The sequence below is a fragment of the Canis aureus genome, chromosome 5 (assembly GCF_053574225.1).
Source record: "Canis aureus isolate CA01 chromosome 5, VMU_Caureus_v.1.0, whole genome shotgun sequence".
Lineage (NCBI taxonomy): Eukaryota > Metazoa > Chordata > Mammalia > Carnivora > Canidae > Canis > Canis aureus.
Window position 1 is genome coordinate 82,911,207 of NC_135615.1, and position 10,784 is coordinate 82,921,990.

A 10,784-nucleotide genomic window follows, 5' to 3' on the forward strand; every position below is an offset into this window, starting at 1 on the left:
CAAGAATGCAGGCAGCCTGGGGGGTAGGAAGCAGGTTTATTGGGGTGGCAGGTTCCCAACGATGAATCACTGCTGCATTTTCTGGAAGAGCAGAGGACAGGGTGAGGGACTCGGCGGGAGGGGTGTGTGTCCCCTTCTGGGGCAGCGCTAGGCTCTGCCAGGAGCGAATGCTGCCCGACGAGGGGACTGGGAGGCACGGCAGGCCGCCCTGCGTCTTGACAAGCCAGTGTCGCCCCTGTTCTCGGGGCCTGAGCCCCTGGGGCACTTCCGACCACGGGGAAATGGGGCTCAGGACACACTGTGCCACCGGCACGAAGGCTCGTAGTGCAGAGTGACCCCCAGCCTCTGGTCCCCCAGCCTCTGGTGTGGATAAGGCCACCCACGATGACCCCTCGCCCCTGCTGGGCCCGGCTCGGCCCCACTGTCCTGGGGCCAAGTGTCACTCTGGGGCCCTGAGGGGGGTGCCTAGGACACGGCCACACGGGTCTACTGGAACCAGCAGAGGCGTGGATGACGCCCGTCACTGTGCCCCTCGCCGCACCCAGCTCGGCACTCAGCGTCCCCCGGGTGGGCACGTGGACGTGTGACCCCACGACCCCGGGGCGGGGATAGGGGCGGGCGGGGGCGGGAAGAGGGGCCCGGAGCCAGGCACCCACCTCGTTGATCCAGTCGATGTAGGCGGACACGCGGGTGAAGACCGTGGGCTTCTTGAGGGTGTTGCAGCCCAGGCCGGAGCCGAAGCTGACGATGCCCCGCACCTCCCACGTGCCGTTCTCGGCCTGGCAGTTGAGCGGGCCGCCCGAGTCCCCCTGTGCCAGGGCAGGCGGTCGTCAGCCGCGGGGCCTCCCCCAGAGGCAGGCCGGGGAAGCGGGGGCGGCAGGACGGGGCTGGAGCCCCCCGCGGCGAGGGAGGCAGAGGAGATGCGGCGTGGGGGTGCCAGGCTAGCTCTTAGGTTGCTGCGTGATCTTGGGCTAACGATAACCCTGTCTGTGCCTCAGTTTCCCTTGCTGTTCAGGTCTCCGTGCATAAGGCTCTGTGAGCTGCCCAGAGAGGCCAGGGTGCCGGGAGACCCGAGAGGCCTGAGACAGTGGGGAAGGTGGGTGTGGGGAGAGGGGCTGTGTGTTTGGGAACAGGACAGTTTCTGACTGTTCTAGATGTTCCTGTGTCAGACTCCCCAGGTCCTCTGCCTCCCTAGCTGGATGGAGCTGGTGGTGTGAAGGAGCATGTGCAGAGATGTCACCTATGTGTCTTCTATGCCTGTTAGATCGGTCCTCACGTCAACCCTGTGCTCGCTGAGTCTCCGTCTTACAGGTGGGAAGGTGGAGGCGCAGAGAGGGTGAGCGGGTTGCCCGAGACTGCGCAGCCACCACGTGGTGGGATTGGGACTCCAGCCCGGATCCTCCCGCCCTCGCCACGGCGCTGAGGGCTGGGGGTGCCTGCTTGCCCCTAAGCCTCCTGGGCCCGACCAGGGAAAAGGTTAAGGGTTTGCTCGTGTGGGTCACCCGCTCCCACCCTCCTTTACCCTCCTCACTGCCCCCTTCCCCTCGGCCACCTGCAGTAGGGACGGGGCGCGGGGCCTGCGCACTCACGTTGCAAGATGAGATGATGCCGTCGCCCCCGGCACACACCATCGTGTCCTTCACCATGGTTCCCCACCAGTCTCTCTGGGTGCAGGTGGCGTGATCCACTATGGGCTGCAGGCCCTGCTGCAGCTCGTCGGCAATGGGGCCGTTGGCTGGTGGGGAGGACAGAGGGGGGCCCGGACTCAGCCAGGTGGCCCCGAGCCTTCAGGGAGCAGGGGGCTGGATGGGGACCTCGCGCGGGCCCTTAATCGAGAGGCACGACCTTGACCTGTGGTCCCCAAGTGTGGCTCAGGACCCCTCTGAGGGTGGGACAGGGGGCACCGGGGGTGGGGGGGGGCAAGGCTGGTCTGTAGAAAGCCCTCACGGGATAACCACAGTATTCTCTCTTGAATTTGGATTGTGGGGTTTCCATGGTCAGGCATTTCCTTGTGGGTCTCTGCTTAGGTGTCACATCGGTAAGGATCTTTCTCACCCCAAGATTTTCCAAGTACCGACTTGCATTTTCCTCTAGGTCTTCCCTACCTTCGCTTATTTGCATGCAGCCTTTTAATAGGCATACGGGGGTACCGTACGCTCTAGTCCCCTACCCTCAATGGCTTATTTTATTTCGTAGTCACTTAGATGGCACCAAGGATGCCCCAAGCACCGTTCTAAGCACTCGACAAAGTCTACCCTTGTATGCACGTGTTAGAGCGTCTGGCACGTGGTGTATGCTCAATAAATATTAACCGTTACTATCACAAAGTTAAAAAAATGGTGTTAAGCTGTTTAGACAGAAAGGCCAAGTGATGGGCAAACGTGGGTGGTATGCTTCTTGCGGGAGCTGCTTCCTCCAGGAAGGCTCTCATGATACGCCGGGCGTGGGGGGTGGGGGCTGTACTTACTCCAGAGGCGGCCCCAGCCAGTGACGTAGCAGGGGTAGTCCTGAGGCAGCAAGGAGCCCGCCTCCGGCAGGCAGGCCACCTTGATGGTGTCACTCAGCTGCACAGGCTCCGCCAGCTTGATGAGGGCAATGTCGTTGCTGGAATCCAAAGTGGAGGTGGTGAGTGTGTAGGAGGGCCCTGGCTGGGGTCCACGCTAGGCCGCTCAGTTAGCTGGGAGCCGGGCCTGGGGTGGCCAGGGGTCCTCCGCGAAGCTCTCAGGCCTCCCGTTCTTTCCATGGGGCCCGGCGATGGCAGGGGACGAAGGATCTGCCTTCTAAGGCCCGGCCCTCCCCTGCGTGGAAGCCTCTGCCTCCTGTGCCTGCAAGGGCTCGACAGCCGGGAGGCAGGCGCTTTCCAAGGCACTGCAGGCTGCGTGTCAGCCAGAAACGAAGCCAGAGCCCGTTGGAAAGATCCAAGAGGGGCACTTGCAGCTGCGATGTTTAGTATTTCATGTTAAGTGACCCCAGACAGACCTGGTTTGATTGCTCTTCCTGCCACACACCGGGCTGTGTGACCTGGGGCCTATGTCTTAACCTCTCTGAGTCCCCGGTTCCTTGTCTAGGGCTGACGTGAGGATTAGATAAGTCTCGGCCTATAAAGTGCTTATTGCAATGTGGGCATGCAGTAGGCGCTCCATAAAGGGGAGTCCTGGCTCGGAGACTCTGGGAACCTTGGCCAGCGAGGGAGATGGGAGAGGAGTCCGTCTCCACTTAGCCTTGTTCCATGTGGCATAAGGGGGTCGTCTGGCGGCTGTTGAGGGTGAGGACGGGGCCCAGGGACAGGCTGGGGGCAGGCTCTGCGGCTCCACGTTAGGGACCCCTCCTTCCCGCGTGCTCCCCCCGGGGGCCGCGAGGCGGTGGGGACTCACCGCACCAGGAAGGAGTTCCACTTCTCGTGGACGACGATGGACTCCACGTTTGCAAACACGGAGCCTTCCTCATCTTCCACGACCAGGTTGTTCTTCCCCAGGGCCACACGGTAGGTCAGGGTGTCGCTGAGCAGGGGTGGGGGGGGGCGGGGGGCGGGTCAGGCTGGCTGCCTCCCCTCGCCGGCCGGTGGGGCAGGGAGGGGACTCAGGGCTTCGGTGACCCAGGCCCGAGGCCACCGTGGGAATCGTTCAGAGGGGAAGGGGGTGCCTCTCTGCACTGACCGCCCCCCAGGGCGCAGGGTAAGGACCCTGCTGTGGGAGTCAGGTCTGCCTTGATTCCTAGGTGGGTGGCCTTGGGCCTCAGTTCCCTCATCTGTACGGTGGAGCCCGTTGCACTTACCTCCCAGGGCGGCCGCCAGGTGAGCTAGCCCACGCCAGCACCCCTCTTGCCCCGTGATCTCGCATTCCTCTCACCCACCTCCTGCTCCCCTCACGTACTCGGCTCCCGCCACACCCGCTTCCCAGTTATTTCTCAAACCTACCAAGTAGGCTCCCTCCTCCTGGTCTTTGCATTGGCTGTTCCCTCTGCCCAGGACACCCTTCCCTTCCTTGCTTCACGTCTTTGCTCGAGTATCCCCTTTTTGGAGAGATCTTTCGCTGGCCACCTCTTTTAATATAGGACCCGTGGGACGCCTGGGGGGCTCAGCGGTGGAGCATCTGCCTTCGGCCCAGGGCGTGACCCCAGGGTCCTGGGATCGAGTCCCGCATCAGGCTCCCTGAAGGGAGCCTGCTTCTCCCTCTGCCTGTGTCTCTGCCTCTCTCTGTGTCTCTCATGAAGAAATAAATAAAATCTTTAAAAAATAAATAAATAGGACCCCTTGTATTTTTTATCCTGCCTTATTTTTCTTCGTTGCCACTTGATACGTTGTACGTTTACTTGCTTCCCGGCCTGTTGCTCTTCTGCTGGAACGTAAGGTCCCGAGAGCACAGGCTTTGTCCTGCTCCTGTGTTCCCCGGGCCCCGTCGCGGGTGCATAAGAAAGACTTGTTGAATGAATACGTGAACAGCTACGAGTAGCTTATTTCTCCCAGTGCCTGGAGTGTGTAGTAGCTGCTCAATAAAAGCAGCTGATCAGGCTCCCACCCCAGGGCAATGGGGGGGTCCCCGGGCCCCCCCATTCACCTGATGCAGTGGGCAGCCGTGAGGACGTAGTTGTTGGCAATCAAGGTGCCGCCACAGGTGTGCCTCCAGACGCCATTCTTGAGGTACTGGAGAGAGATCTGGGGCAAGGCGCAGGAGGGCCACGTGTCAGCCCGGGACCGTGAGCCCGCCACCCTCGCCCGCCCGCCGCCCACCCCTGCAGCAGCGCGCTTACCTGCCAGGGCCAGCTGTGGGGCCTGGCGTTGTCTCCTCCCACGACTCGGGCAGATAGGTTGGGCTGGAAGGTGGGGACTCCGCAGCTGGAGGCTGGGGGATTCAGGACCCGAAGCGCACAGGTGAGAGGGGCTGGCGTCCCCAGCGGGGAGGGGGCAGGTGGGAAGAGCACAGACTTTGGGGCTGGGAGGGCATAGGCTCGGGTTTTACTGTGCGGCTTGCAGAGTTCAGTGAAGGGCCTGGAACAGAGTGAGTGTCTAATACACTGAAGTAAATAAAAAGGTGGGAGGCGTGTGTGCGCCGCTGCACCTGCTCCTTCCTCCTTCCCCTGTGGTCCCTTCCTAGAGCTCCCGTAGTGGGGGTGTGAGAGCACTGAGTCCAGGGGTCCAGGCCGTCGTAGCTGGGGGCTGTGGGGAGCAGTCTCTGCGTGGAGACAGACCCGGACTCAAATTCTGGCTCTACCGCTAACCAGTCATGGGATCTTGGGCAAGCTCCTCAGCCTCCCTGAGCCTCCGTTTCTCAGGGAGGTGTTGATAGGCCCCGCCTGTCAAGGATCAAATCAGCCCCTGCACATAAAGGGCTTCGCACAGCGCCTGGCGCATAGTAACCATGCAACAAACAGGAGCTGCTGTTGCTATTTATGACCGTCATTGTTGTTGTTGGCTGGAAGGACTCCTAATCAAGTGCTCCCCTTTGTCAAAAAAGCCAGTGACATTTAGAGAAGTGACGTGGCTTGTCAAGGTCCCGCCGAGTGTTAAGTGATGTTCAAGCCAAGCCCCTTGATTCCTGTCTGGGAGATGGGCCCCCAAATGGGTGCGCAAAGCATCAGTCCCTGAGGGAGAGATGCCAGACCTGGGCAGGCTAGGCCTTCGTGGTCCCCAGAGGGAGGCCAGGATGGGCCGTTACTATGTCATTTTGCAGATACCGAAGCAGAATTGCTGAGAGCAGGCGGTGGGCCTGTCTGACAAGCAGCCGGTCACCCCAAAACCCCTCTCCTGGGGCCCCGGACAGCAGAGGGCCCCTGTTCCTCTCCTTGCCCCCCACACCCAGCCTGAGCTCACGGCCTGCTGCTGCTGCTGGTCCCCAACCCACCGCTTACCATAGGCCAGGAGCGCGGCAAGGACCGTGACACCCAACATGCTGCAAGTGGGACTGGCTCAGGATGGAGTGGCTGTTGAGCCGGGTGGGGACACACTTATAGGCAGGCGTGGGGCTGGGCCCACCCGCTCAAGGCTGAGCCGCCCCTTGGGGAGAAACCTGTTCTGACAAGGCCTTTTCCCTGACCTTGGCTGGTTACTGTTTAATTCGGGCGGGAGATGAGGCTGGCTCAGAGGCATGGATTCCCCACATCTCCTGAGACAGCACATTCTGAGGCTGGCAGGTTTGGGGGACCCCCCCGCCTCTCTGCCCGGAGCGTGTTCTCATCCCCTCTCCCTAACTCGTCCTGTTTAGTTATCATTTATCGGGCAGTGTGCCTGGTACTTCTTGTGGTCACTCAGTAGTCCCGACAACATGAAGGAGACATTTTCATCCACTCAGGAAAGAGGTGGGAGCCGGGACTCAGAGGGTCGGCGATCGCCCAGGGCCACACAGTGGGAGCACCAGGGCCAGGATCTGAAGTCAGGACATCTGACCCCAGTCTGGGGTTCATCCTGCGGGGACACCCTGTTTCCTTCTCTCTCTTCTTCTCTCTCTCTCTCATTCAGCTAATATGGTCTGGTCTTGGGGTATCCCCTGCCTTCTTGCCGTGGATGGAGGCTGAGGTCCACGGAGCCTCGGGAAGGTGCCCAACTGGCCACATTCCTCCCCGGAGCCAGCCCAGTTATCTCCCTGCAAAGTCCTGGTTTCCCCGCCTCTAGAGTGGGTGCATGGGACCAGATACATCCTAGGCTCCTTCCAGCGCCCAGGCTCTCCATGACTTGAATGTCAGGGTCAAGTGACAGATCTGGGTTCGTGGTGGGTTTCCCTGTGGCTCCAAAGCCCCACGTGTCCAGAATTTCCACCCGGAGCCCCGGCAGTTCGGGGTCAGCCCGTCCCTTGCAGTAGCCCATTTGCCCCAAGGCCCGACTCTGGCCCCGTCTCCCTCCCCTTCCTACTCACCCGCGTGCCCTCGAACCGAGCCCTCTGCTCACCCTAGGGATTATCTCCTAATAAAGAAATTCAGAAAACCCCACACTTTGCTGTTAGCGGGGGGTATCTGAGGGTGGGGAGGATTCTAGCTTACGTGGCTTATACAGGTTACATTCTTTTTTAGAAACAAGCATGCGTTACTTTGATAATATAGGAATCAAGAAAATTTTGATAAAGAGACATAAAGACAGGGAGGGTATGGATAAGGGGGGGTGGTCTGTCCTGGTGTGATGATCTCAGGCCCGGGGCCTGGGCCTTGGGCATCTCAGGCCATGGGGAACTTTCTGGTGCATTCTAGAGGCCAGTCCCGACGGCGGGCCCAGTGGCCACGGCCGATCCACCTCCGACCCAGAGCAGATGGCTGCCAGGCTCTGCGAAGGGTCAGCCCGGCCTGCAGACTTCGTCGGACACGGAAATGCAGACTTCGTGGTGGACCTTGGGAGCCGCAGGGCCCGGACAGCAGGAGGCGAGGCTCCGTTGGCGGCTTGCTGGATGGTCCTGCATCTTGAGCAAGCTCTTGGGCCTCAGTTTCCCTTGAGCAACCTGGGGGAAATGATTCACTGGGCATCTACGTGTGGGAATTTGCTGGTTTGCACTCAGAGATACAGCAACCTCCCGGCGCCCATCTCAGTCACGGGCGCGTAGCTACGCCAGCACGCAGGGACAGACAGACACGCACACACACGCCCCTCCGCATCCACAGACACGCACGCACTGATGTCATATGGATAAAGCACAGGGCCACCTGCAGAGCCACGCGCCCCACGTTCAAACACGTGCCCAGACACAGAAATGGCCACAAACACTCAGGCACACGAGCGGTGAGGTTCCAAGGGGAAAGGTTTTTTTTTTTTTTTTTTTTTTTCTTTTCTCTTTTTTGGAATGTTCACAGAGAAACTGACCCTTTTTTGGAGGGAAGTAGCCAGCTGCTCTGGAGGCGTAGACAGCATCCGCTTTAGGGGCGCTTCCTCTTTTCGAGGCCTGTACCGGGGGCCTTGGATGCGAGGCAGTACCAGCAATGGCATGTGGAGAGAGCCCAGGTCACCCTAATCGGCCTCACATGCTGAAGACGGGAAGTTGTGTGTTTTGCCCGCTCTTGGGCCACACTCTTGAAGGAGGGAAAACCCAGGGCCATCGCTTCCTGGCTGTGTGACCTTGTGTTAATGACTCAACTTCTCTGTGCTTCTGTGCCTTCATCGATAAAATGAGGGCAAAAAAAAAAAAAAAAAAAAAAAGCGGGGGGTGGGGCAGCCCGGGTGGCTCAGGGGTTTAGCGCTGCCTTCAGCCCAGGGCCTGATCCTGGAGCCCTGGGATCGAGTCCCACGTCGGGCTCCCTGCATGGAGCCTGCTTCTCCCTCTGCCTGTGTCTCTCTCTCATTCTCTCTCTCTCACTCTGCCTCTCTCTGTGTCTCTCATGAATAAATAAATAAAATCTTTTTTAAAAAAATGCCGTCTGCCTCTTATTGCAGGGAGTGCCTGGCATACGCCAAGCTCTACGTAAGGGAGCTGCTATTCTTTCCTGTTGTCCGGTTCTCACGACAAAGCTGGAGTCCGGACGTCACTGGGCCCTTTGGCCTTTGTGGGCTTTTAAATTTTTAAATTAATTTTTAATTTAAATTAAAAAAAATGTAAAAGCCTGTTTTAGGACCGCATAGGTATAAAGGCTAATATAATCGAAGCTGGTATCACGTAATATAAGCCTGGATTGTATTCATTCTTTCCCTGCTGATTTTATAAGAAACAAAAGATTCTTGCAGGCCCTAAAGGTCTCGTGGGCTCCAGCACTGTGGCTGCGGTGTGGATGGATCCATCAGCCCTGGCTGTGGCCCATCCTCTGTCAGGTTCTGTGACGCTGAGTGACGGAGTGAGACTTTGGGGAATGTTCTGTGGCTCATAGGAGCCTTCTCTGGGCCTTGGAGGCATCTCTAGCTGTGCCCAGGGGTAGCCAGGGACAAAACTGCATTCTCACTGGGAGCAACTGGGCCGAAGTGGGTGCTCCCTCTGGGTGTGTGTGTGGCTAGTGCCAGCCCCCGCTGGCTGGGTGCTGATGCAGCGGACGCCGTGACTCCGGTGGTCCAAACTGCCTAAGTTACGGCCGTGACGTGGGTGGCTCACCTGATTTTCTGGTGCTGGTAACCAAAGCTAAAGACGCCGCCATGGGGTGAGAGTGGAGGTTGTCGATATCTGCAGAGGGGAGCCTTGTGGAGTGGATTTCCCGGATTAACTTCTTTTTTCTTTTTTAAGCATTTTATTTATTTATTCATGAGAGACACAGGCAAAGGGAGAAGCAGGCTCCCTGCAGGGAGCCCGACGCAGGACTCGATCCCGGGACCCCTTGGTCACGACTTGAGCCAAAGGCAGATGCTCAACCACTGAGCCACCCAGGGGCCCCTTGGATTAACTTGATTAAAGACTTGACTATTTTGCTTGCGCAGTCTGTGAGGTGCTGACACGTCGTGGAGCTAGCAGCCGGCCGGCCCGCCATCCCTCCCTCCCGCATTCGCTGAGCACCTGCCGTGCACAGACCCTGTGCTTGGGCTGCAGCTGCAGAGGTTAGACCCTGCTCAGCACCGCTGGAGCTCCCTGCTGGGGGGGCAGCAGGTGTTCCCCCGCGTGTTCTGGGCCCTGGGCTGGGAGCCCTGGACGAGAAGAGGTTCGTTCCTCCGGGCCGGGGGCTCAGTGGCGTGCAGGTTGAGAAAGGATTCCTTTCCTACGGATTCCACGTCCACAACAAATTTGAGGACTTGAGGGTGTTGAGAACGCTGGGATCCCCATTCTCATCGCCTTCAACTCTGTGCTTTCCAGGGTCTGGAGTGGGGCCTCCCAGGGCCTGGGCTGCGAGGTCCCTCGGACACTCAGGGCCAGACTTCCTGGAAAAATAATTCAGGGTGACTTGGCAGAGGGGGTAGATGGGGGGGCCTCGGGAGGAGCAGCGTCAAGGTTGGGAGTGAGACGGTGGTGATAGCCTGAGAAACGGGGCAGGTGCCACTGATTGGGGCCATATTTTCCAGTGGCTGGGATAGGACTCCCAGGTGGCAGGTGCTTCTGGGGTGAGGGCCACCAAGCGGCCAGTGGGGGCAGGTGTTGGCCCTGCTTCTCCTTAGGACCAGATGGAAGTACTGGTGCTGGAGGTTCAGAAGGGGCCTGGAGGCTTGCTGATGGGTGTCAGTGATGGGGGCTGAGAGGATGGGACGTGGGAGGGGATCAAGGAACCATGTCCCTTTCCCAGTCTTGGGTCCTGAGTCCCTCGGGGCCCCTTCATTCCTCAGTCTGGTCCCTCTGCCGGGGAGTGGGGGTCCTGGGCAGGCTGGGGCTGAGGGGCCCCTCCTAGCTGAGACCTGCTGATGTGGTGGAGGGTCCCGGCGTGGGGCAGCTGGAAGGCGGGGCTCTAGAGCTTGAATTTATTTTATTTTTAATTCTTTTATTTAAAAAAGATTTTAGGGCAGCCCGGGGTGGCTCAGCGGTTTTGTGCCACCTTCGGCCCAGGGCGTGATCCTGGAAACCCGGGATCGAATCCCACGTCGGGCTCCCTGCATGGAGCCTGCTTCTCCCTCTGCCTCTCTCTCTCTCTGTGTCTCTCATGAATAAATAAATAAAATCTAAAAAAAAATTATTTATTCATGAGACAGAGAGAGAGAGTGAGGCGGAGACACAGGCCGAGGGAGAAGCAGGGTCCCTGGGGGAGCACGAAGCGGGACTCCATTCCAGGACCCCAGGATCACGCCGGGAGCCAAAGGCAGATGCTCTACCGCTGAGCCACGTGGGCGTCCCTAGAACTTGAATTTAATCCCTCCCAGTCGGTGTCCTCCGTCCCTTTGTTCTGAGACCTGCTGAGCTAGGACGTCGGGGGTTCTCATATTCTTCCTTTGGGGAAGGGCAACGCTTAGCCTAACAGGCTGTGTTAAT

At 59.2% G+C, this 10,784-nt stretch overlaps 2 protein-coding genes across 2 annotated transcripts in view; one reads left to right on the plus strand and one right to left on the minus strand.

Moving 5' to 3' along the window:
- Window positions 1–1,734, plus strand: part of CASP9 (caspase 9) — a 43,276-nt gene extending 41,542 nt beyond the window's left edge. The window contains exon 9 of the mRNA XM_077899530.1: window positions 1,170–1,734. Coding sequence (XP_077755656.1) covers window positions 1,170–1,217 — 48 coding nt within the window. The 3' untranslated portion in view covers window positions 1,218–1,734. The remainder of the gene's footprint in view (window positions 1–1,169) is intronic.
- CTRC (chymotrypsin C) lies at window positions 18–6,006 on the minus strand. The gene is made up of 8 exons (XM_077899532.1): window positions 5,848–6,006; window positions 4,750–4,841; window positions 4,557–4,654; window positions 3,375–3,500; window positions 2,468–2,604; window positions 1,590–1,735; window positions 657–809; window positions 18–81 (listed from the first exon to the last, which is right to left on the minus strand). Exons 1-8 carry the CDS (start codon window positions 5,885–5,887, stop codon window positions 67–69), a joined length of 807 nt encoding a protein of 268 aa, XP_077755658.1. The 5' UTR covers window positions 5,888–6,006; the 3' UTR covers window positions 18–66.
- Window positions 6,007–10,784: the final 4,778 nt, after the last annotated feature.

Bases quoted from the DNA above. Each gene is read 5' to 3' on its own strand.
- CTRC (XM_077899532.1), bottom strand. From the start codon at position 5,887: ATGTTGGGTGTCACGGTCCTTGCCGCGCTCCTGGCCTATG. The intron at 4,655-4,749 runs GTAAGCGCGCTG...GCCTTGCCCCAG, and splicing joins CCCACAGCTGGCCCTGGCAG to ATCTCTCTCCAGTACCTCAA. The intron at 810-1,589 runs GTGAGTGCGCAG...GCCCTGGCACAG, and splicing joins GCATCATCTCATCTTGCAAC to GGGGACTCGGGCGGCCCGCT.